The sequence below is a fragment of the Oncorhynchus keta genome, chromosome 9, assembly GCF_023373465.1.
Source record: "Oncorhynchus keta strain PuntledgeMale-10-30-2019 chromosome 9, Oket_V2, whole genome shotgun sequence".
Classification (NCBI taxonomy): Eukaryota; Metazoa; Chordata; class Actinopteri; order Salmoniformes; family Salmonidae; genus Oncorhynchus; species Oncorhynchus keta.
Window position 1 is genome coordinate 14,938,032 of NC_068429.1, and position 26,974 is coordinate 14,965,005.

General features: G+C 42.3%; 1 protein-coding gene across 2 annotated transcripts; it reads right to left on the minus strand.

Annotated features, from left to right (window-relative positions):
• Window positions 1-80: 80 nt before the first annotated feature.
• On the minus strand, window positions 81-19,594 carry lrsam1 (leucine rich repeat and sterile alpha motif containing 1). 2 transcript variants are annotated; one of them, XM_035775518.2, is made up of 24 exons: window positions 19,162-19,594; window positions 18,494-18,727; window positions 18,241-18,297; window positions 17,892-17,936; window positions 17,621-17,698; window positions 16,981-17,049; window positions 16,447-16,531; window positions 16,145-16,266; window positions 13,895-13,985; window positions 13,486-13,595; window positions 13,186-13,215; window positions 12,954-13,076; window positions 7,545-7,678; window positions 6,959-7,003; window positions 6,605-6,675; window positions 6,326-6,425; window positions 5,844-5,931; window positions 5,440-5,514; window positions 4,811-4,891; window positions 4,021-4,215; window positions 3,580-3,711; window positions 2,819-2,894; window positions 2,527-2,702; window positions 81-2,454 (listed from the first exon to the last, which is right to left on the minus strand). In XM_035775518.2, exons 2-24 carry the CDS (start codon window positions 18,563-18,565, stop codon window positions 2,332-2,334), a joined length of 2,178 nt encoding a protein of 725 aa, XP_035631411.1. In that variant the 5' UTR covers window positions 18,566-18,727; window positions 19,162-19,594; the 3' UTR covers window positions 81-2,331. The 2 variants fall into 2 exon arrangements, with proteins under 2 accessions (XP_035631411.1, XP_035631410.1); XM_035775517.2 differs by having other exon boundaries at window positions 7,545-7,684; window positions 19,162-19,584.
• Between the last annotated feature and the right edge of the window lie 7,380 nt (window positions 19,595-26,974).

A 26,974-nucleotide genomic window follows, 5' to 3' on the forward strand; every position in this document is an offset into this window, starting at 1 on the left:
AATGTAATTTACATTTTATTCAATAAATGTCAGTGCATTAAACGACTAAGATAATGCACTGTCAAATCACAAACCAAAAAAATGGTAGAGCAGATTTTATTTGCATAGGGTTTTTCCATCAAACTACCAGTGAAGAGAAGTGGCGTTAACCGTTACTCCACGTATCCTGCAATAACATTGTCATAAAGTGACAACATGCATGGCATGAAATAATTCAATATAAGCAAGGCTACATGAACATGCCTTCTTTTAATGCATGAATTCCTATGGTCATTATAGCAGGATACGGAGTGTTGCCTAAGTGATGACAACCCATACTTACCAACACTGGAATGAAAGAAGTATACATTAAATAGACTGAAGTGGTTTAACATCTAGAAAGTTCAGCATTTAATGCATAGAAGACCGAGAGCGATGCAGGCATAAATCTGAGGCTGGAGGCCTGACCATGTGATACTCTTTCAATTAGCAATATGGTTTCCATCGAGGCTAGGTCCGAGGCTATGCCCACTGCATCAAATAACACCCACATATGATATTTTATCTGCCCATTTCGTTTGTTCAGTTTCCTTCCAATAGTGTATATCAATCTAAGCAATAAGTAAATATTAAACAGGTGTGTGTATAACATGCTATTGTATGCAGTGTAACTATTATATTTGACTGCATACAAATTAAAGGATATATTCTATACATTTTTCTGTATATATTTACATTCTAGAGCAGCTTTAAGTGATCATGTACCTGACACTGATACTCTTTTCACACAAGTTTGCCAAACCTAACCAGAGAATTCTTATGACATGGTAGACGCCTAACCAGACCAGGCCCCGGGTTTTCCCGATAGCGATGCAATTTAAGCTCACGAATGTTAACTATGGATCGTTCCTATAACGACCGAAGACATCTCATGTTTCCCAAAGCACTACATTGGGAACATTCTCTAAGTGCGTCGTTGGAGCATTTATTTTATACTGGTGGTGTCGAAACAAAGGCAGTGCTGCCCTTGGATCAGCTTTCTCCATTCAAATTGTTCCACAATACGACGACGGATCAGCTCCGAGATATCACCATATGGCTGCAAATATTGAGACGGCTTATTCCAATGTTGAGGCTATCCTATAATAATGCACAGTCGTAGCTTTGGAACATCAGTGCGCACGTTATACATTCAATGGAGGAAAATTAGACAGCACTAAAATGAGCAAAATATAACTCGATGGAATTAACATGAAATTGATTTACATATTGGCCTATGTAGCCAACACATCTCGGTTTTAATTGGTATCATTCGCTTGTATGTATCAATTGCAAAGACATTGGAAACTTTGTATTTGTAGTTATCGGCGGTCACAGGTAAACATCCGTAGATCGTGTATAAACTGAAAGGGCAAAAAAATGTAACGACGCACTTAGCTGTTCTACAAGTGGTCTGAGGCTACAGTTAAATAACAAGCGTTAAGTGCATCTTTAGTAACGATGGTTTTTGGGAAACAACGCTCCTTGAAGGTTCTTACGATTCACTTAGCCACAAGATGATTTTGGGAAACCGGGCCCAGCCCAGTTCAGCTCGGCTCAGTGCGTGAAAAGCCATTGACAGTACATATAGGTGATCTACTGTGGCAAATGCTAGAAGAAAGTATGATAGCGTCTATTGAACCAACCAAGAGAATACATTCAGAAGCTGAATACACACACACACAAGTTGAAAGTGATCACATAACCAGCTAAGGAACATAACACTTACATCACCACATTACAATTTCAATTGAATATCATTAAATGTCTTCATATTCAGCATATGTTTAACACTCAGATTGTTTGATGGTATCATTCCGTACAACACAAGTTTCCAATAACCTGTAGCATGCTATGTTTACAAATGACTATAAGAGCACTTGAATGGAGAAAGAGAGAGAGATCAGAAAAGTGTTATTGGTTACCATTGGATGGATGCGCATAGATATGTATGATGATGTGATGCATTTTAAAGGGTGGCCAACCACTATTTCAACTATGAAGAGAGGAGTGAGCAAAGGTACAGTCCCTCAGACAGTTATTTCACTAAGGCAAGACATCTATCCCCCACCACACCTAACAGTCATTGATTGACCTTGTCCCTTTTGGGTCACAAAATGTGAATAAAAAAAGTGACTTGGTTGACAGAGTTAAAGATGAGAAAACAGGCTATTTCCTAGACTTGTATGATAAGAGTTGCACATATTGCCAGGCATAAGACGAAGTGAGTGCTGGAATAAAAGCCTGCAGGTAGAGTGCTTGTGGCTCTCCAAGGCCACATTGAGGCCTCAGAGGGTTGGAAAGAAGGTCCCTTTAGCCGTGGTAGAGGCGTAGGTGCTGGGCGATGTTGCTGCGACACAAGGGGCAGGTCTGGAGGGCATCGCTGCACATCTGGCAACAGCACACGTGGCCACAGGGCAGGAAGATTACCTGAGACTGAGAGAGAGACACACAATGAGAGGGAGACAGAATACAATAACTGGAGTGTCTGAATGTCTGCCTGCTTACCCCTGTCTCCATGCACACCACACACTCTGAGCTACCCGGGCCGTCTATGAGGCTGGGGGCTGAGGGGTTGATGGGGGTCAGTGGAGGGGTGGAGGTGGGTGTCTCGCCGGGGGCGCTGGGCAGAGAAGATGGTGACGGGACAGCTTCCTCTTCCTGAGGATCGGCCTTGCAGGCCCCTGGGGGAGAGGGAGAGAATTAGGTGACACAGTAATGGATAAAAAATGCATTTGTAGCACATTCTATCACCCAATAGTGCAGTAGGTGACTTGTTTAAAGCAGACTGTGTGTGCACCTTCAGAAGGCGTGGTGGGCTGCTCCCTGGCCCAGTTGAGAAGAGCCTTCTGGATACCCATCTCATTGATTCCCAGCTGGGAGAAAAGCAGAGGGGGGACAATAATTTGAACACACTGACATTAAAAAGGTCCGACACATTCTTTTTTTTCTCCAGAAAATGTTTCAAAATTCTACACTGTTCACTCAACTTTAGTTTGAGAGAACAAATACTGAAGTGTACGATCTAAATCGCTGTGTAATATCTTTTAAATAACAAAAAAAAGTGTTTTTACAGCTCTTTGACGCTGGTGAACCAAAACCAAAAGTTGCTTTCAGTTTTAGTCCACCAGCTTTAAACAGCTGTAAAAATGCGTTTTTTGTTATTTTAATATGTTTCACAGCGATTTAGATGGTACAATGACTCCCTACGCTATTCTGTGATCGTTTTCTCACAAACTGAAAGAACAGTGTAGAATTTTAGCAGCCAGGAAATGACCAATTCTACTAGATAACACAGCCTCAAAGTCAGAACATTTTTCCCAGCTTGACAACAGATCCCACTCCGGCAGGAGAAATCAATAGGCAAATATCACAGCCAATCACAACACTGGCAGGTAAGGAATACTGTGAAAGACTATCATTCCACTATAACTACAGATATATTATGGACATTTTCTGAAATTACAAAGCAGAAATATCCTATGTGTAGCACCTTTAAAACATGTAATGGAATTGCCATGTCTGTGTTGATTCCATGACACAAACGTCATTTTTACACACCTTGCGGAGGTCTTTGGTGGTCATGTGGCGCAGGGCCTCGGAAGTGACTCTGTGGTGGGCCATGATGGGGAGATAGTGCTGGGCTGACAGCTTACACAGCAGACTGACAAGGTCACTCTCCACACCAACCTCCTGAGACAGAGAGACACAGAGAGAGAAGAGTTTAGGTCAATTCAATATCTTTGAGGAGGGGAACAACATTCAAAAAATTATCCAGGGACATTATCCTTCATTAAAAAAACTCAATGCTTTCGAATTTATTCCGTGTATAATTTTTGGTAATATAAAAATAACATACACCATTTAGCAGATGCTACACGACTTTATTGAATGGGCTGCCCCAGCGGGAATTGAACCCACAGAGTCCTGGTGCTGCAAGTGCATGCTCTACCAACAGCCACACAGGTGGTGTATTATGGTGGTATAAGGTAGTGTAGCTACCTGCATGCGTAGCAACAGAGGCTTGGCGTCCAGCAGCCTCTGGTACTGGATCAGCCAGTAGTTCTGCTGGTTGGAGTCACTCTTCAGCTCCATCTCCTGGAGGACCTGTCTCAGCTCCACCTCTCTCTGGTCCTTCTCCTTCAACAGCTGCTGCAGCAGGTCACTGAGAGCCGATCGCTGCTCCCACAGCACCTCCTGCGCGCACGCACACACGTCAGAGGACACTGGCAGTTCCTCATGCAAGTTTGTCTAAACCTCACTAATCTGCCTAATAGAGTTCACCAGAGAAAATAAGAGAATATTTGTATAATAATCCCAATCTATACGAATAATTAGTCACATACCGTCATGCATAATGCTGTGTAATATCTTATCCATGCTCAATGCCCACACCCTCTCCTCTTCAAATAAGAGGCATGAAATGTACTCATGGCAGAATGACATGGAGGGGCTAAACCAAGGTAGAATATTCAAGAAAAGAAGCCGGGGTCGGGACAGGATAGAAGCCGGGGTCGGGACAGGATAGAAGCCGGGGTAGGGACCGGATAGAAGTGAGGGGGATCTAGTTTTGTAGTGTATGTAAAATAGTCATGACATAATCTCGTAATTTAGCAGACACTCTTTATCTAGAGCGACTTACAGAAGCAATTTGGGTTAAGTGCTTTACTTAAGGGCATCGACAGATTTTCACGTAGTCGGCTCAGGGATTCGAACCAGCAACCAGCAACGCTCTTAACCGCTAGGCTACATGTCAGTGATGTCAAACTATTTGCTTATATCTATGACGTACCTGCAGGTTCTCAGCGTCCAGATTGTGTCTCTTAACCTCCAGTTTAGTCAGCTGCATTAACTCTCCTTCTATTAGCCTGATCTAGAAACATATGAACATAACAGGGAGGTGAGCTGGAGGCTCCGGCAGCAAACTCGGTAGGGGGATGATGGCATGTAATGCAAAAAGCACTGGGACTAATGGAAACCGCATGATTCTACCTTCAGACAAGCAGTCTTCCCCAAACATAAAAACAACAGAAAAGGCTGGGAGGGATCAGCTGTTAGTTAGTGATGGGCTGGAACAAAAGCCTGCACTCCCAGTTGGTTTCTACAGCCTAAAGTTTGTCTAAACCTTGATATTCAACGTGTGTGATTGAATGATACAGACGTCATAGTGGAGATGTCCAAAAATGATTACAAATAAATAATAATGTTGTCACGGGTCTATAGATCTAATACAGGACTAATACACCTCTGTATTGCCAGATTTGTTGAATAGTGTGTAGTATTCCTGTTAATGATATAAACATTGAATGTGTGTAATATTGAAAGATACTGAATGTTATATAAAATGACACTTAATGTGTGTATATCGAATGACAGTGAATTCATACTGAATGCATGTTGACGGTGTGTTACCACAGGTACCTGTTGTTGGATGTAGCCGTGCACACTGTCTTTCTGCAGCTGCAGTACCTGGAAGGCTGCCTTCTGCATCTCCTCCTGTAGAGGGCCACAGAGAGTAACTAATGTCAGCTATTTCAACATGGCTGGGTTTCCTTGTTTTCCACAATTTACAATGGAGTTGAGTGGCGACTTGTGTGGGCAAACTAGAGATCTAACATCACATAGAATGATGTTGTTTTATCAAAGACTTTCAGCACCCAAAGAATAGCCTGCATTTACACAGGACAATGTCCAGCCTGACCACCAAAAGTCACCGCTCAACTCTAAATCGTGGAGTTGAGTTTAGTCGGCTACTTGTTTCTATAGTCGTTCCAACATATGATCCAACCTTACCAAAGTGCGATGTCAGTAAATATATATTTTACCTCCTGTAGGATACAAGCGATGGCTTTGGATTTGTCTAGCTGCTGGAGCGAAAGCACCTGATCGAACTTCCTGTCCTGACTCTCCAGACTACGACGAGAGGAGAGAGGAAGCAAGGTGGAAATGCGTTTCTAATCAGGAACCTCCTACAAAAATAAAGTGCTCAAAGAGAACTACACCAAACAATATCTCATTGATAAAGCATGTGGTGTGTGTGTGTGTGCGTGCTTTGGTTTTACTATCCTTATGGGGACCAGAAGTCCTCAAGGACAGTAAAACAAGAAAAATTCTGACTAGAATTTTGCTAGTCCCCACAAGGAAAAAAAGCTATTTTAAAGACTGGGGTTATGTTTAGGGTTAGGATTAGAATTAAGAGTTAGGGTTAAAATTAGGGTTAGGAAAATAGATTTTTGAAAGGGAATCAATTGTTTGGTCCCCACAAGGATAGTAAAACAAACGTGTGTGTCTGTCTGTGTGTGCTGACCTCCTGCAGGCCTCAGAGACCAGACTCTGTCTGCGTGAGTCACTGGCTTCCTGCATCAGACGCATAGAGCAGCTCTCTGACAACATCTTCTGCATGGCCACTGGAGAAAGAAAGAGACGAGAGAGAGAGGAGACAAAGGAAAAACAAAGATAAGACTTTGAGAGACCCCATTCCTTATGTTAACTGCAATCCGTTCAGAGGTTATAGCTTCAATCCACATTGCCCTCCTTCCAAACTTGCTCTGGACTTTTTCTTGGAGACTACATTTCCCATGCTCACCTGCTACCTCTCTCTTCCTGAGTGAGTTGGTCTCTTCTTGTGTGATGGCCGTCAGATGCTCCATCCGTATCCTGCACAGAATAATGGAAAGAAAGACATCTCACACTGCAACAATTCTTTTTCAGCAGTATTCCGTTTTAATATTTTTTTAAATTTTAATAAGTATTCTAGAAGGAAATTCTGGCCTGCAGCTTCCATTTGGCACTGTTCGTAAATAGTCTTTCTATTTGGAATATGAGTCAGATCGTTGAGTACCTCAGTCAGCGAAAGAGCTGTAATCTTTTTAGCTTCTAGGATCATAGATGGATTGCTCCAGTAAGGGTGGATCGATAAGAAAGGCTCTCTCCCACTTACCGGTCCTGCTCCAACTGTTGGAGAAACTCTGAACTCTTTCTTTGTCTGAAAAGACACACACAAAGACACAGTCAATCAGAGATGGGAGTTAAGCCTAGAGCGCTTGAGACCCACGCCCAGCCTCAAGACCCATGTTGCAGTCCAAATGGCACCCTATATAGTGCACTTCTCTTGGTCAAAAGTAGTACACTACATAGGGAATAGGGTGCCATTTGGATGCAGATCCTAGTGCCCAGCTGCCACATTAGTGAACCAAGGTACCCTGGCAATTGTGTGCTGTCACCACTATTTAGCCACAGAGCACTGACAAAAATAAGTATTGGGTAAAGTTTAGTACCAACAACATGGTCTTGTTTGAGACCATTAACTGAGACGGAGAGCCAGACTGCATTTATGTGGTCTCAAGACCAAGACCACAAGATCAAGATTAATGAAACATGTCAACAAATGTCATCATCCATTATTTTTAGAATATTGAACACGTCTCCTTTTTCTGCATCTCATTGTCCACTTTTATTACGAGTAAACCTGGCAAACGTGCGCACCCCCCTCCCCCTCCTCCTCGCTCTCTCTCGCTAGTCCTCACCGTTTGTTGTCCAGTAGCAGGTTGTTGATGCGGTTAGCGATGCCCGTCTCGGCCTGGCGGACCTTACCCAGAATCCTCTGCCTCTCAACCTCCTGGAACCTCTGCTGCACTGACACGCCTAGCTCCAGACGCTCCTGTTCCTGGAGAGGGGGAGAAGACATGACTACCTACCGCCGTTGTGCCCTTGAGCAAGGCACTTTACCCCGAAGTGCTGCTGTGTACTGTGACAGCAAAAATAAATTATATCTGGGGAAATGCACCCAATAAATCAATTATTGTATGTCAACTTTTAATAGGACAATGGAAGTCTGCTTTGAAAAAAAAAAAACATTATTAAACCCAACACGTTTCAGCAAATGCCTTCATCAAGGTATGACCTGTAGAGGGGAAGAGAAGTGCCGAGGAAGGGAGTAAAGGATTGGCCAGCTCAACTCAACATTCTCTGACATATAGTAATAGGGCAGTGATATTGAAACTTTTTCAGCAGGGAACCCATTTCTTCTGCTAGAGTTCTGGGGACCCCATTTTGTTTTCGAAATTATAGTTTCCGGATTCGACCATATTAATGACCAACGGCTAGTATTTCTGCGTGTTATTATTAAGTCTATGATTTGATATTTGATAGAGCAGTCTGATTGAGCGGTGGTAGGCAGCAGCAGGATCGTAAGCATTCATTCAAACAGCACTTTCGTGAGTTATGCCAGCAGCTCTTCGCTGTGCTTCAAGCATTGCGCTGTTTATGACCCAAGAATTTCTTGCGACTTCACCCCAAATCTAATGACACAATCTTAAAAATCGGTACAATTCGATTTTACGTCAACAAATAACATCTCTTATCAAAATGTAAAGAAAACAATAAATACATTTACTCAATAAACAGTGCCTTCGGAAAGTATTCAGACCCCTTAACTTTTTCCACATTTTGTCAGGTTACAGCCTTATCATAAAATGTATTAGTTTACCCCCCCCCCCTCATCAATCTACACACAATACCCTATAATGTCAAAGCAAAAACTGGTTTAGACATTTTTGCTAATTTATGAACTGCAATATCAAACTTACATAAGTATTCAGACACAACAGTACTTTGTTGAAGCACCTTTGGTAGCGATTACAGTCTTGAGTCTTCTTGGGTATGACACTACAAGCTTGGCACACCTGTATTTGGGGACTTTCTTCCATTCTTCTCTGCAGATCTTCTCAAGCTCCGTCAGTTTGGATGGAGAGCATTGCTGCACAGCTATTTTCAGGTCTCTCTAGAGATGTTCGATCGCGTTCAAGTCCGGGCTCTGGCTGGGCCACTCAAGGACATTCAGAGACTTGTCCTGAAGACACTCCTGCATTGTCTTGGTTGTGTGCTTAAGGTCATTGTCCTGTTGGAAGTTGAACCTTCGCAACCAGTCCGAGGTCCTGAGTGCTCTGGAGCAGGTTTTCATCAAGGATCTCCCTGTAATTTGCTCCGTTCATCTTTGCCTCGATCCTGACTAGTCTCCAGTCCTTGCCGCTGAAAAACATCCCCACAACATGATGCTGCCACCACCATGCTTCACCATAGGAATGGTACCAGGTTTCCTCCAGACGTGATGCTTGGCATTCAGGCCAAAGAGTTCATTCTTGGTTTCATCAGACCAGAGAATCTTGTTTCTCATGGTCTGAGAGTCTTTAGGTTCCTTTTGGCAAACTCCAAGCGGGCTGTCATGTGCCTTTTACTGAGGAGTGGCTTCTGTCTGGCCACTCTACCATAAAGGCCTGATTGGTGGAGTGCTGCAAAGATGGGAGTCCTTCTGGAGGGTTCTCTCATTTCCACAGATTAACTCTGGAGCTCTGTCAGAGAATGCTCAGTTTGGCCGGGCGGCCAGCTCTAGGAAGTCTTGGTGGTTCCAAACATGTTCCATTTAAGAATGATGGAGGCCAATGTGCTCTTGGGAACCTTCAATGCTGCAGAATTTTTTTTGCTACCCTTCCCCAGATCTGTGCCTGGACACAAACAAACAATGCTACCTAATATAATGTTTACATACCCTACATTATTCATCTCATATGTATACGTATATACTGTACTCTATATCATCTACTGCATCTTAATGTAATACATGTATCACTAGCCACTTTACCTATGCCACTTTGTTTACATACTCATCTCATATGTATATACTGCACTCAATACCATCTACTGTATCTTGCCTATGCCGCTCTGTACCATCACTCATTCATATATCTTTATGTACATATTCTTTATCCCCTTACACTTTTGTCTATAAGGTAGTAGTTTTGGAATTGTTAGCTAGATTACTTGTTGGTTATTACTGCATTGTAGGAACTAGAAGCACAAGCATTTCGCATTAACATCTGCTAACCATGTGTATGTGACAAATAAAATTAGATTTGATTTGATTTGAATCCTGTCTCGGAGCTCTACGGACAATTCCTTTGACCTCATGGCTTGGTTTTTGCTCTGACATGCACTGTCAACTGTGGGACCTTATATAGACAGATGTGTGCCTTTCCAAATCATGTCCAATCAACTGAATTTACCACAAGTGGATTCCAATCAAGTCGTAGAAACATCTCAAGGATGATCAATGGAAACAGAATGCACCTGAGCTGAATTTTGAGTCTCATAGCAAAGGGTCTGAATACCACATGATCACCACATTCTTTTGGAGAGATTGGAAACCCAAATTGGTCTACACGGACATGTTCTGGCCTGGTTCAGATCTTATCTGTCGGAAAGATATCAGTTTGTCTCTGTGAATGATTTGTCCTCTGACAAATCAACTGTAAATTTCGGTGTTCCTCAAGGTTCCGTTTTAGGACCACTATTGTTTTCACTATACATTTTACCTCTTGGGGATGTTATTCGAAAACATAATGTTAACTTTCACTGCTATGCGGATGACACACAGCTGTACATTTCAATGAAACATGGTGAAGCCCCAAAATTGCCCTCGCTAGAAGCATGTGTTTCAGACATAAGGAAGTGGATGGCTGCAAACTTTCTACTATTAAACTCGGACAAAACAGAGATGCTTGTTCTAGGTCCCAAGAAACAAAGAGATCTTCTGTTGAATCTGACAATTAATCTTAATGGCTGTACAGTCGTCTCAAATAAAACTGTGAAGGACCTCGGCGTTACTCTGGACCCTGATCTCTCTTTTGAAGAACATATCAAGACCATTTCGAGGACAGCTTTTTTCCATCTACGTAATATTGCAAAAATCAGAAACTTTCTGTCCAAAAATTATGCAGAAAAATTAATCCATGCTTTTGTCACTTCTAGGTTAGACTACTGCAATGCTCTACTTTCCGGCTACCCGGATAAAGCACTAAATAAACTTCAGTTAGTGCTAAATACGGCTGCTAGAATCCTGACTAGAACCAAAAAATTGTATCATATTACTCCAGTGCTAGCCTCTCTACACTGGCTTCCTGTCAAAGCAAGGGCTGATTTTAAGGTTTTACTGCTAACCTACAAAGCATTACATGGGCTTGCTCCTACCTATCTCTCTGATTTGGTCCTGCCGTACATACCTACACGTACGCTACGGTCACAAGACGCAGGCCTCCTAATTGTCCCTAGAATTTCTAAGCAAACAGCTGGAGGCAGGGCTTTCTCCTTTTGAGCTCCATTTTTATGGAACGGTCTGCCTACCCATGTCAGAGAAGCAAACTCGGTCTCAACCTTTAAGTCTTTACTGAAGACTCATCTCTTCAGTGGGTCATATGATTGAGTGTAGTCTGGCCCAGGAGTGGGAGGGTGAACGGAAAGGCTCTGGAGCAACGAACCGCCCTTGCTGTCTCTGCCTGGCCGGTTCCCCTCTTTCCACTGGGATTCTCTGCCTCTAACCCTATTACAGGGGCTGAGTCACTGGCTTACTGGGGCTCTCTCATGCTGTCCCTGCAGGGGGTGCGTCACCTGAGTGGGTTGATTCACTGTTGTGGTCATCCTGTCTGGGTTGGCGCCCCCCCCACTTGGGCTGTGCCGTGGCGGAGATCTTTGTGGGCTATACTCAGCCTTGTCTCAGGATGGTAAGTTGGTGGTTGAAGATATCCCTCTAGTGGTGTGGGGGCTGTGCTTTGGCAAAGTGGGTGGGGTTATATCCTTCCTGTTTGGCCCTGTCCGGGGTGTCCTCGGATGGGGCCACAGTGTCTCCTGTCCCCTCCAGTCTCAGCCTCCAGTATTTATGCTGCAGTAGTTTGTGTCGGGGGCTAGGGTCAGTTTGTTATATCTGGAGTACTTCTCCTGTCCTAATTCGGTGTCCTGTGTGAATCTAATTGTGCGTTCTCTAATTATCTCCTTCTTTCTTTCTCTCTCTCGGAGGACCTGAGCCCTAGGACCATGCCCCAGGACTACCTGACATGATGACTCCTTGCTGTCCCCAGTCCACCTGGCCATGCTGCTGCTCCAGTTTCAACTGTTCTGCCTTACTATTATTCGACCATGCTGGTCATTTATGAACATTTGAACATCTTGGCCATGTTCTGTCATAATCTCCACCCGGCACAGCCAGAAGAGGACGGGCCACCCCACATATGCTCTCTCTAATTCTCTCTTTCTTTCTTTCTCTCTCTCGGAGGACCTGAGCCCTAGGACCGTGCCCCAGGACTACCTGACATGACGACTCCTTGCTGTCCCCCGGTCCACTTGACTGTGCTGCTGCTCCAGTTTCAACTGTTCTGCCTTGTTATTATTCGACCATGCTGGTCATTTATGAACATTTGAACATCTTGGCCATGTTCTGTTATAATCTCCACCCGGCACAGCCAGAAGAGGACTGGCCACCCCACATAGCCTGGTTCCTCTCTAGGTTTCTTCCTAGGTTTTGGCCTTTCTAGGGAGTTTTTCCTAGCCACCGTGCTTCTACACCTGCATTGCTTGCTGTTTGGGGTTTTAGGCTGGGTTTCTGTACAGCACTTTGAGATATCAGCTGATGTACGAAGGGCTATATAAATAAATTGGATTTGATTTGATTTGAATACTTATTAAAAATAAAAAACAGAAATACCTTATTTACATATATTTGCAAACCCTTCTAAAAACCTGTTTTCGCTTTGTCTTTATGGGGTATTGTGTGTAGATTGATGAAGAAAGTTTTATTTAATCCATTTCAGAATAAGGTTATAATGAAAAACAATGTGGGAAATGTCAAGGGGTCCGAATACTTTCCGAAGGCACTGTATATCTATATATTGTTGTGCCACACCATTAGGGGTCAAGACCCCGGCTCTGAATAACACTGTAGTAAGGCATATGTAGTCTTATACTAAATGAAGTTCTAATGAAGGTTGCCACTGAACGCTAAAGACTATTATGGGCTTTCCAAGGGTCTTTACAATGACAGTGATGGTTGCTATATTAGAGATTGTGTGTCTGTGTGGTGCATGTGTGTGTGTGAGCCCAGCAGTCACCTGTCTGACAGACAGCAGGATGTTCTCCTTGTGGGAGTTGTTCATAAGGATGAGCTGGTGATGCTCCTTCTGCTTCTTTTCCAGCTGACGCTCAAATGCCAGTTTCTCCTGGTGCTTCTGCTCCTGTGTGTGTGTGAGAGACAAAGAAAGAAAGTGATAGAGACTGTCATTAACTCTGAGTCACCAGCCATTGAGTGTCGATAAAATATGATTAAAAAGTCTCCTATAGTACCTTTCTCTTCTCAAAGTCATTGAACTTACTCTGCAAATGGAGACAGGGAAACAAGCAGTGTAATCAGTCAGACAGTTATGACAATAATCAAATAAATCATTACATTGAGATTGTCATGGTGTGTGGGTCCATCTCATGGTGTGTGTACATGCTTTCATATGTGCGTGTTTGTAAAAGAATGAAAGAGAGAGCTCCTTCATTGCTCTGTGAAAGGTTGGTGTATGTTCCTCTCTAAAAATGGCCCTTGCTGCTCCACAGAACTAAGATGGTTGCAAGGTGACAGCCCAGGCCAGCATTCACCTGCCAGGCCCCCTCCAGGCTGTCCACATCGTCCGGGCTCTGCTTCCCTGAGTCACTCTCTAGCACGGGCAGCAGGAACTGAGACGAGGGGCAGTACTCCTCCCCCAGCTCTGTCAAAACACACACACACAGACAGACAGATGAGACAAAGTGTGTAAATGAGTGGGTAGAAGTGAGAGTATTGACTGAATTTCCTCTTGCCTGACTAGGGACTTGCTTATATTTATGTCATATTCTGTTGCCATTTTCTTGGAAACTGAGCAAGTTTGTTTGGGGTGTCTGAATCAGAAGTCCTGAAATTATGGAATAACTGCACTGTTTTATAGTACAGTAGGGACCACATGTCTACATTGCAATTCCACCAAAATTGTCTGAGTAACACTATACTAATAGTACTTTTCTAACTCACCAGTGCAGAGGAACCGTTGGATGTCCTCAGTCCCCGTGGTGCACACCGAGGCAGGGGGGTAGGACATGAGAGCAGCGTCCAGGGTCAGGCTCTGGTGTGAGAAAACACAGACCGGTTGTTAACAGCATACAGAATGTAAATGAGTGTTATTACAAATAGAGGTCGACCGATTAATCGGAATGGCCGATTAATTAGGGCCAATTTCAAGTTTTCAAAACAATCGGAAATCTGTATTTTTGGACACCGATTTGGTCAGATTTTTTTTTTTTTAATTTTACACCTTTATTTAACTAGGCATGTCAGTTAAAGAACACATTCTTATTTTCAATGACGGCCTAGGAGCGGTGGGTTAACTGCCTTGTTCAGGGGCAGAACAACAGATTTTTACCTTGTCAGCTCGGGGATTCAATCTTGCAACCTTACAGTTAACTAGTTAAACGCTATAACCACCTGCCTCTCATTGCACTCCACGAGGAGCCTGCCTGTTACACGAATGCAGTAAGAAGCCAAAGTAAGTTGCTAGCTAGCATTAAACTTATCTTGTAAAAATCAATCAAACATAATCACTAGTTAACTACACATGGTTGATGATATTACTAGTTTATCTAGCGCGTCCTGCGTTGCATATAAACGATGCGGTGCGCATTCCCGAAAAAGGACTGTCGTTGCTCCAACGTGTACCTAACCATAAACATCAATGCCTTTCTTAAAATCAATACATAGAAGTATATATTTTTAAACCTGCATATTGAGTTAATATTGCCTGCTAACATTAATTTCTTTTAACTAGGTGAATTGTGTCACTTCTCTTGCAACAGAGTCAGGGTATATTCAGCCGTTTGGGCTGCCTGGCCCGTTGCGAACTGTGTGAAGACTATTTCTTCCTAACAAAGACAGCCAACTTTGCCAAACGGGGGATGATTTAACAACAGCACATTTGAGAAAAAAAGCACAATTGTTGCACGACTGTACCTAACCATAAACACCAATGCCTTTCTTAAAATCAATAAACAGAAGTATATATTTTTAAACCTGCATATTTGGCTAAAAGAAATCCAGGTTAGCAGGCAATATTAACCAGGTGAAATTGTGTCACTTCTCTTGCGTTCATTGCACACAGAGTCAGGGTATATGCAACAGTTTGGGCCGCCTGGCTCGTTGCAAACTAATTTGCCAGAATTTTACGTAATTATGACATAACATTGAAGGTTGTACAATGTAACAGCAATATTTAGACTTAGGGATGCCACCCGTTAGATAAAATACGGAACGGTTCCGTATTTCACTGAAATAATAAAAGTTTTGTTTTCGAAATGATAGTTTCCGGATTCGACCATATTAATGACCAAAGGCTAGTATTTCTGTGTGTTATTATTAAGTCTATGATTTGATATTTGATAGAGCAGTCTGATTGAGCGGTGGTAGGCAGCAGCAGGCTCGTAAGCATTCATTCAAACAGCACTTTCGTGAGTTATGCCAGCAGCTCTTCGCTGTGCTTCAAGCATTGCGCTGTTTATGACTTCAAGCCTATCAACTCCCGATATTAGGCTGGTGTAACCGATGTGAAATGGCTAGCTAGTTAGCGGGGTGCGCGCTAATAGCGTTTCAAACGTCACTCGCTCTGAGACTTGGAGTAGTTGTTCCCCTTGGCTGTTGTCAATGTGTTCCTGGTTCGAACCCAGGTAGGGGCGAGGAGAGGGACGGAAGCTATACTGTTACACTGGCAATACTAAAGTCCCTATAAGAACATCCAATAGTCAAAGGTATATCAAATACAAAATGGTAGAGAGAGAAATAGTCCTATAAATACTTTATTAACTACAACCTAAAACCTCTTACCTTGGACTATTGAAGTCTCATGTTAAAAGGAACCACCAGCTTTCATATGTTCTCATGTTCTGAGCAAGGAACTTAAACATTAGCTTTTTTACATGGCACATATTGCACTTTTACTTTCTTCTCCAACACTTTGTTTTTGCATTATTTAAACCAAATTGAACATATTTTATTATTTACTTGAGGCTAAATTGATTTTATTGATGTGTTAAAATAAGTGTTCATTCAGTATTGTTGTAATTGTCATTATTACAACAACAAAAAATGTTTTTAAATCGGCCGATTAATCGGTATCGGCTTTTTTTTTGGGTCGTCCAATACTCGGTATCGACGTTGAAAAAAATCATACTCGGTCGACCTATAATTACAATTAAGCAACATTCCTTCAGGCAATGTACGAGTACACACACACACCTCTAGAGTGCGTGCCAGAGCCAGTTCCCGGGGTAACTCCCTCACACTGTTCTCACTCAGGTCAAGTGTGCGCAGGCTGCTCATACGGCCCACAGAGGTAGGCAGCTGACTTAGACAATTACCTATGGAGGAAGATAAAGTACTTTACAAACACAATGCCATACCGACAGACACATACACCAACAAATCCATATCCTATTCAAACTAAGTCAAAATCCATTCATCCTTTTCCTGAATAAAATATACTTCCTAAGTTGGCTTCCCCTGGAAGGCTACCCCATTCAGACCAAAGGTAAACAAACCTTTCACATTGAGGGTCTGCAGAAGTCTGAGATTCCCAATGGAGTCCGGCAGGGCCTTGATCTGGTTATTTTCTATATTCAGCACCTAAGTGGAGGATTCAAAATGGCAGCGGGTGAGCATCCATTTAGGTACAGTATGTTTCCAATGATATCCTTCTGTTATTAAAGCTAGAATCCTTAATGGCTACATCCATTTTTGGACTTAAATATTAATGATATATACTCATTGATTCTTAAAGAATAACTTCTAAATGCCTCATTAGTTTAGTTCAACTGTTGTACCCCATCGGAACACAAAATATAAGCTTGTTTAACTCCAATGTTTGTAAGCAACGTAAATGTAAACAAACACTGAATAGCCTCAAATGATGGTTAAAACTATACATTTGCATCCATAGCTCTGTCTATGACTGTGAGAGTGGTTACATTTGCATCACTCAGCTTTTTAGCAAAACAGGGGATGGGAGCACAATTTCTTAATGTTTCAGTTAAGGATTCTAGCTTGAAAGGCTATTATATGTATGATGATCTGACCTGCAGTGATGCCAGTTGCCCTATATCGTCAGGGAGGGCGGTCAGCATGTTCTCGTGCAAATCCAACACCTATGAGAAATGGACAGGGAGAGCGGGAAGGGTAAGGATGTACCTCGTTGGAAGGAGTCATCCGATTTAATGTTTGCTGAATCATGCAGGTAATTATGGTTAAGTCATTGACTAACTAACCCCTTATGCTTATTAGGTTAAACACAACTCATCAAACGTAAATCGAGTCAACAAAAAAATACTAGTTCCTTCAACTCGTAATATCACTAAATGTACATAGTGATCAACTAATAACAGGTATTCATTTTGAAAAAGACTGAATGGAATTTCTAATGATTGTTTTTTTTCCAATGAAATGACTGTATAGTCGTGTTTGATTTGTCCTTTGTGCTCATCTAGTACAGTACATGTCTTGCCCTATCTAATACTACTAGTGTCTAATGTAATGCTTCCATTGTCCATACCTCGCATCTTTAGTGATGTTTTTGTGGTGTTTTTGTCCTGTGCAATGTGCAGTGTCCTATGCAATGCTTAGGCCTACTGTGTCCTATACAGGCTAGGTAATGCCTACTGTGTCCTATACAGGCTAGGTAATGCCTACTTTGTCCAATGCAATGTGTTGTCTTCAAACCTTTAGTGTGACCAGAAAGTTGATGCAACAGCCTTTGGGCACCATGGACTTCAGTTGGTTTCCATGGAGAATGAAGACCTTGGTAGATCAAAGAGTCACACAGGGATGTTATTGGCTTACCAGTGTTCTAAAGAGCAACATTTCTGCACTTTGTAACCTACAAGCTTGAGATAAGGTCAATTCCATTCAGTAAATTCAGAAAGTGATATTAAATTAAATTCATCAAGTTCCTTTATCGACCCAGACTTCCACATATAATTGGTAGTCTTACCTTCTTCTGTAGCACCTTGCATATGGAGAACGCACTGGTTGGAACCTGAGCAGAGGGGACACCAGACATATTTTCCTCTTCATGTCAACAAGATGATCAATGTTTTTTAATAGCTACATGATGCTGATAGTACTGCTGTCACTTTAGAGATTAGATTTTACTTTGAAGAACTTGGTATACTTAAAGGCACACGTGGAAGTTTTAGTGTTGACTAGACTACAAGATAGCCACAAAAAAGATTCTTACATTCTCCTGTCCTCCATTTACAACATGACTTGAGCGTTAATTTATCATTAATACCTGCTATACTACACATCAATGCAAATTTGTAGACCTACATCACACTTACCTCTGTGAGCTCACAAGTGGAGATGTCCAGAATGTCACCAGCCCCTACTTCTTTAGACTGCCAAAACAAAGAAGATGTCAATGCAAGACCTGATCATAGATCAGCACTCCTACTGTGAGACACTTTGTAAATTCAGGCCCTGGTGACCCAGGTCGGAATCAGACCCTGTCAAGAGGGGGAGCATGGAAACCAAAAGTGCTGCTGACTTCAATACCCGGATTACTCACATACACAGAGAGATAAAGCTCCTTACCAGGCACAGTTGATGCTCCAGACGCTTCTTGGAGTCCTCACTGGGCTTCCTCTTTCTGAAGAACAGAGGCATCCTGATGCCTGTCTGTCCTTCTGCCAGTCTGTCTGTCTATATATCGGTCTGTCTGTATGAGGCTGAATTTGTGCCCCCTCCTCTCGAGTATTGAACTCCGAGCAGAGGGCAGATGGCTTGAGGTTTGAAATTACCAGTGTGGAGAAATCAGTCTCACCAATACTGTAGAACAGAAAAATACATTGTTAAGGTTCACATAACCCGTTTTCAGCTTACTCTCGTTTAGGAGTTATTGTCAATACATATGTTAGGCCTAAGAACATAATAAAGACACAGAAACACACAAACCAACAAAATCACAAAAAATGTGATGTTGCCAAAATACGCTACTGTATCAACAAAGCATTACAGTTGTCGTATCTAAAGGGTAGAAGGACTTCTAACTAGCTAGTTTAACCAGCTGAATGCCTCTATATGGTATAGCTAGCTAATTTAGCTAGCAACAATCCGGTTGACAGAGCAAATTCTTCTAATGATGTATGCTAGCTACTTAAAGTAAGCTAGCCTTAGCTAGCTAACAAGTTACAACAGTTTTCTAATGTATGATTTAACTGGCTAACTAACGTTAGCTTTCGGCTTAGTAATTTTGGACAAACCTTTAACTAGAAACGACTAGTTTTGGGATAAATCCGAATTGGAGTCTGAATATAACGTTGAGTACGCAGGTCAATATTCCGATAGAGACATAGTTTGCTGTTTTTATTTGATGGTTATTCTGTGTCTGTTTTTGTTTAGTGTTCCCGTTGTCAAAATGAGTTCTGCCCAATGGGCGGATTCGATTCTGCTGAACCGCTGGGCACCGGGCATAGGCTGGTCACGTTACCGGGCCAAAACGGGGAGATGCGCGCCCCTCTCAAATCGAACAGTAATCTGCATCGCTCCGTCATTTTGGCAATATGGTGCATCGTCCAGAAACATACATCTCTTTTACATTAAATACATTTTTGAACTGTCTAACTATTTTTCATTGGGAAGGCATATAAGCGTTTTGGGAAAACACAGAATAATAGTAATTAAGTCATTTTTGTTTTGAGCCGACATCGCAGCACTCCCAATCACGACCGGTTGTGATACAGCCTGGATTCGAACCAGGGTGTCTGTAGTGATGCCTCAAGCACTGAGATGCAGTGCCACGCGGTCTAAGAGCCCACACAGAAGCCAGACCAATCCTTCAGAAGTCCCTATGCCACTGAAATTGACATATTAAATGGTAAGGGTTACAAATCGGATTAATTATCATAAGGGCAAAGATTTGTATAACTAAACCAAGATAGACCACAGCCCGTCGTTTCAAATTGGAACAAATAGTGAGCAAAACAAGCAAGGAGGTGGGCAGAGCCTAGCGACAACCTATTGGCATGTTCTAGTAAACATATTTCTATGTGCATATTTCCGTTAGGGAACGTATACTATGTGAAGTGCGCGTGTGCAATAACACAATTCGACTTGTCACTCCTAAATAACACCATTTTGTAAAACTTTGGCAAAGGGTAAATTCAACAAAACATAGTCCACTCTGTGGATAACATATTTTAGTTTTGGGAACAGAAAATTGTATTGAGATCAAATGTTTCGTCGATGAGAAAATGTGCATAATGTCGTCCAAAATCCATCTCGTTCCATCTTCTCCCACTGCCGACCACTAGGCTTTCTTGGTAGTGAGTGGAAACACCTTCTTCTTCTATGAGGTTTAACGGCGGTTGGCACCAAATTTATTGCATTACCGCCACCTACTCGACTGGAGCAGTATTGCCAATTTAGAGGCAGGTTGATTTGTTGCTAAAAGTTGCTAAATGACGTTATGATGTCATTGCGTGATAACGTAAAACTGCGTCATTACGTAGAATACACAATAACGTTACTCAAATTGACTGGCCAATACAGCGAAAAATATGATTTGACATTTGTTCAGGTACAGACTCCCACTATTTTCCGTTCTTCTGGCTGTACAATTTTGCTTGAGACGTGTTGATTGATGTTGTAAATTCTGTTCAAGATCAAACATACGTGACCAACTATATTCATTGGCTTAGGCTCGTCGAACCTGTTCTCCCAGGTGGCCTGCTGCCGCCGCCTGCTGCTCACAATACACTTTTGCAGCCAGGCACGTGTGTTGTGACTGAGTGTGTGACAGAAAATCGTTTTTGTGTCATTTAGAGGGAAAATGCGTGCATTTTAACATTTGAGTCACTTTTCAAACGTTGCTAAATGTTCAAAAAAAATGTATGTAGCTAAATCTGTTGCTAGGTACTGTTTGAAAAAAAAGTTGCCAGGTAGTCTGAAAAGTGGCTAAATCTAGCAACAAAATTGCTAAATTGGCATCACTGGACTGGAGTACAACTCCCTTATACTTTGCTTGAAAAAAACATGTACTAAATAAATATCTTTCCATCTAACACTACACTCATTTCTAAATTATACAAATTAAAATTAACACCACCCTACTCCACTAATTACATGTATTTATTCCCCACCTCATGCCATCATCCTGAAAGGATGAGACATCACCACCTTAACACACCCCGTAACTCTTCTGACGTCAAGTCTCGCACACCCAAATCTCTCTGCAGCTGCCGCCACAACCTCCATTTTCTGCTGAAGTCCCATCCCTACGGTACAGTTGAGTGGAAACGCCAAGCCGATGCTTCACATTTATACATCCGGTGAAATATCTGGCTCATTATTCAGTCTGTGGTATGGGTAAGAGTATTTCATTTTTATTAACAATAAATCAATACAGAGAGTACATAAGGGAACACAAGTATATATAGATTATATACAATGGACAATTGAGCTAGGGGGTACAATATCACATTACACAAGGACCTTAAGGGACATACAGTGCCTTGCGAAAGTATTCGGCCCCATTTAACTTTGCAACCTTTTGCCACATTTCAGGCTACAAACATAAACATATAAAACATTTTTTTTGTGAAGAATCAACAACAAGTGGGACACAATCATGAAGTGGAACGACATTTATTGGATATTTCAAACTTTTTTAACAAATCAAAAACTGAAAAATTGGGCGTTATTCAGCCCCCTTAAGTTAATACTTTGTAGCACCACCTTTTGCTGCGATTAAGTCGCTTGGGTTATGTCTCTATCAGTTTTGCACATCGAGAGACTGAATTTTTTTCCCATTCCTCCTTGCAAAACAGCTCGAGCTCAGTGAGGTTGGATGGAGAGCATTTGTGAACAGCAGTTTTCAGTTCTTTCCACAGATTCTCGATTGGATTCAGGTCTGGACTTTGACTTGGCCATTCTAACACCTGGATATGTTTATTTTTGAACCATTCCATTGTAGATTTTGCTTTATGTTTTGGATCATTGTCTTGTTGGAAGACAAATCTCCATCCCACTCTCAGGTCTTTTGCAGACTCCATCAGGTTTTCTTCCAGAATGGTCCTGTATTTGGCTCCATCCATCTTCCCATCAATTTTAACCTTCCCTGTCCCTGCTGAAGAAAAGCAGGCCCAAACCATGATGCTGCCACCACCATGTTTGACAGTGGGGATGGTATGTTCAGGGTGATGAGCTGTGTTGCTTTTACGCCAAACATAACGTTTTGCATTGTTGCCAAAAAGTTCAATTTTGGTTTCATCTGACCAGAGCACCTTCTTCCACATGTTTGGTGTGTCTCCCAGGTGGCTTGTGGCAAACTTTAAACAACACTTTTCATGGATATCTTTAAGAAATGGCTTTCTTCTTGCCACTCTTCCATAAAGGCCAGATTTGTGCAATATAAGACTGATTGTTGTCCTATGGACAGAGTCTCCCACCTTAGCTGTAGATCTCTGCAGTTCATCCAGAGTGATCATGGGCCTCTTGGCTGCATCTCTGATCAGTCTTCTCCTTGTATGAGCTGAAAGTTCAGAGGGACGGCCAGGTCTTGGTAGATTTGCAGTGGTCTGATACTCCTTCCATTTCAATATTATTGCTTGCACAGTGCTCCTTGGGATGTTTAAAGCTTGGGAAATCTTTTTGTATCCAAATCCGGCTTTAAACTTCTTCACAACAGTATCTGTGACCTGCCTGGTGTGTTCCTTGTTCTTCATGATGCTCTCTGCGCTTTTAACGGACCTCTGAGACTATCACAGTGCAGGTGCATTCATACGGAGACTTGATTACACACAGGTGGATTATATTTATCATCATTAGTCATTTAGGTCAACATTGGATCATTCAGAGATCCTCACTGAACTTCTGGAGAGAGTTTGCTGCACTGAAAGTAAAGGGGCTGAATAATTTTGCACGCCCAATTTTTCAGTTTTTGATTTGTTATATCTTTTATATCTTTATGTTTCAAGGGGGCCGAATACTTTCGCAAGGCACTGTACATACTCTTATAACTTAATACTCTCTTTTTTGTTAAGAGTATTTCATTGTCTTAAAATACAGTTCAATTTATTTTTGTAGGGTAAGAAAATGTGTTTTTTTGTTTGTAAATTTACATTTGTGAATATGAAATTTGGCCAAAATAATTAATTACATAAAAATGTTTCAGCTTATTCCTATCGTAGGTAAAGAATCCAAGCAGTACATCTCTCCACAATCGTGTTAAATAAACCTTCATAAAATTGTTCAATTATAAATCTACTGATGTCTTGCCAGTTTTATTACATGAATAAAATGCAACACTGTTTCTGGGTGGTCATTACAAAAGGAGCAATTTCAGTTTATGTTTTCCTTAAACTTCTTCATATAGTGGTTGGCAGGATAATATTTATGAATCGTTTTAAAGGAAACTTCCTTAATTTTGTTAAGTAGGTATGTGTTTGGCAACATCCAAACTTTAACCGATTTTATCAATAAATCATTCCAATAAGGCATGACATAAGGTATAGATAAAACATCCCGCTGAAACAAGGTTTGTATTGCTCTGTTGTTGAATGGACCAAAAGAGAAACAAATCCTTCCTACTGATGAGTCAATAGGGTCAATAGAAGGTAGGCTCTGAGGGTCAGGTCTTGACACGTTCCTGAATAATAGAGCAACACCTGAGGGAATGGCATCTAAAACAATTGCTAAAATCTTTAGGTGTTACAGGGACCTTGTAAAGTGATAAGAATTCCATTCCTTATAACTGAGTAAAAGACACTGCATTTACCAGTTGGTTCACCAATAGGATATTATTTCGGAACCAATATTCTAAAAACAAAGTATTTTTATACAATATTCCCCGATTATTCCATATATAATATCTGTGTCGGGAAAATTGTGTTTATAAATGTTAGGGGTGCGTAACTGGTGGCAGGAACGTCAGATGCAGGAGAGCAGAACTAGGTAATAGCCGGGGCAGTTTAATTCCAAAACCAACGGCATCAAGAAAATAACAACTTGGGTACAAAAAACGCTGTGCACCAGTCAACATGTGCACAAGCACTTACAAACAAACTATACCACACAAAGACATGGGGGGAACAGAGGATGAAATACACAACACGTAATGAGGGAATGAAAACCAAGACAAAACAAATGGAAAATGAAAAATGGATCGGCGATGGCTAGAAGACCGGTGACGCCGAACACCGCTTGAACAAGGAGAGGAATCGACTTCGGTAGAAGTCGTGACAATAAATTAAGGACCATGACAAGAAAACCTGCCGATGAAAAGCAGAAAGTTTCACTGGAACTTTGTCAATATTATAATTGCAAAACAACATGAAGTTAAGGCCACCAAAAGTAGAGAAGACATGATGAGGAATAAAATTCCAGATAGAAGTGGGTCTTCTTAGGAATTGTTTTATCCAATTGATCTTAAAAGTATTATTTAAAGTAGTAAAGTCCAGAAAATTCAGCCCAACATTCTCATAAGTGTTCATTACAACAGTTTTCCTAATGTAATGGGTATGTTTTCTCCTCAGAAAGTTGAAAAGCATCTGGTCTATCTCCTTGCTTATTTTACTGTCAAGATATAAAGATAGAGCGCCATATGTTAGTCTAGAGATACCTTCAGCCTGGGTTATTACCTTTTAAAGATAAGTCCCTCTGTAGCCATTGATTTAGCTTCTTCTGGGTTTTTTTAATAAGAGGGTTAACATTTAGTAAGCCTCTAGACTTCTGATCCTTTGTAATGGTTATGCCTAAATATGTAAGTTCTTATTTGACTGGAAACCATAATATGAAGGTGTCACACAATCTTTGACAGCCATGAGTTCACATTTATTAATGTTAAGATATAGACCAGACGCTTTGGAAAAGGATTGTATATCACATTGATCGATATGGGAATTTGGTTAGCATCTTTCAGAAAAAAAATCCCCAAAGCCAAGTCTCTCAAGGGAGTGGAAGAGGAACTGATTCTCCACTGTGTCAAATGCTTTATAAAAATCTACAAAAATAATAGGAAGCTATCCTCAGTTATTAGGTCTGAGTAGTCAAGTATGTCTAATACTAGTCTGACATTGTTAGAAATATGTCTGTTCCTCATAAATCCAGAATGTGTTTCATCAATGATTGCATCCAGGACTTCTCAGCCAGCAGTAAGAGTAAATGCATGGTTTAGGTTAGAGACGTCCCAAGGATTCCGGATAGTACTGACCAATGGGTGATTGTTGTCTAAACGGGTGCTTTTAAAAAATATATATATATATATATATTTTTTTATTAATATCAAATCAATACATAAAGCACATGAGGGAACACAAGCATACATAGATTACAAACAATAGACAATCGAGCTAGGGGGTACAATATCACATTACAATTACACAAGGACCTTAAGGGACATGCATATACTTACAATTCTAACAGCTTTTTTGTTAGTAGAGCATTTAACCGTCTTAACGGTCAGAGCACCCTACCCTGTGCTCTGACCTCTTTCTCCCCTCTCTCTCCAGATGAAATCTCGCGTCTTGTGACGGCCGGCCGCCCAACAACCTGCCCGCTTGACCCTATCCCCTCCTCTCTTCTCCAGACCATTTCCGGGCTACGTCCCTTCCGTCTTCAAGAGAGCGAGAGTTGCACCCCTTCTGAAAAAACCTACACTCGATCCCTCCGATGTCAATAACTACAGACCAGTATCCCTTCTTTCTTTTCTCTCCAAAACTCTTGAACGTGCCGTCCTTGGCCAGCTCTCCCGCTATCTCTCTCTGAATGACCTTCTTGATCCAAATCAGTCAGGTTTCAAGACTAGTCATTCAACTGAGACTGCTCTTCTCTGTATCACGGAGGCGCTCCGCACTGCTAAAGCTAACTCTCTCTCCTCTGCTCTCATCCTTCTAGACCTATCGGCTGCCTTCGATACTGTGAACCATCAGATCCTGCTCTCCACCCTCTCCGAGTTGGACATCTCCGGCGCGGCCCACGCTTGGATTGCGTCCTACCTGACAGGTCGCTCCTACCAGGTGGCGTGGCGAGAATCTGTCTCCTCACCACGCGCTCTCACCACTGGTGTCCCCAGGGCTCTGTTCTAGGCCCTCTCCTATTCTCGCTATACACCAAGTCACTTGGCTCTGTCATAACCTCACATGGTCTCTCCTATCATTGCTATGCAGACGACACACAATTAATCTTCTCCTTTCCCCTTCTGATGACCAGGTGGCGAATCGCATCTCTGCATGTCTGGCAGACATATCAGTGTGGATGACGGATCACCACCTCAAGCTGAACCTCGGCAAGACGGAGCTGCTCTTCCTCCCGGGGAAGGACTGCCCGTTCCATGATCTCGCCATCACGGTTGACAACTCCATTGTGTCCTCCTCCCAGAGCGCTAAGAACCTTGGCGTGATCCTGGACAACACCCTGTCGTTCTCAACTAACATCAAGGCGTGGTGGCCCGTTCCTGTAGGTTCATGCTCTACAACATCCGGAGAGTACGACCCTGCCTCACACAGGAAGCGGCGCAGGTCCTAATCCAGGCACTTGTCATCTCCCGTCTGGATTACTGCAACTCGCTGTTGGCTGGGCTCCCTGCCTGTGCCATTAAACCCCTACAACTCATCCAGAACGCCGCAGCCCGTCTGGTGTTCAACCTTCCCAAGTTCTCTCACGTCACCCCGCTCCTCCGCTCTCTCCACTGGCTTCCAGTTGAAGCTCGCATCCGCTACAAGACCATGGTGCTTGCCTACGGAGCTGTGAGGGGAACGGCACCTCAGTACCTCCAGGCTCTGATCAGGCCCTACACCCAAACAAGGGCACTGCGTTCATCCACCTCTGGCCTGCTCGCCTCCCTACCACTGAGGAAGTACAGTTCCCGCTCAGCCCAGTCAAAACTGTTCGCTGCTCTGACCCCCCAATGGTGGAACAAACTCCCTCACGACGCCAGGACAGCGGAGTCAATCACCACCTTCCGGAGACACCTGAAACCCCACCTCTTTAAGGAATACCTAGGATAGGATAAGTAATCCCTCTCACCCCCCCGTCCCCTTTAAGATTTAGACGCACTATTGTAAAGTGACTGTTCTA

What these genes read in the sequence shown, in the direction of transcription:
- lrsam1 (XM_035775517.2), bottom strand. Translation starts at nt 18,565, where the DNA reads ATGCCTCTGTTCTTCAGAAAGAGGAAGCCCAGTGAGGACTCCAAGAAG. An exon ending in TGGAGCATCAACTGTGCCTG is followed by an intron (nt 18,298 to 18,493) that starts GTAAGGAGCTTT and finishes TTGTTTTGGCAG; the next exon opens with TCTAAAGAAGTAGGGGCTGG. An exon ending in GCCTGGAGGGGGCCTGGCAG is followed by an intron (nt 13,216 to 13,485) that starts GTGAATGCTGGC and finishes CTCCATTTGCAG; the next exon opens with AGTAAGTTCAATGACTTTGA.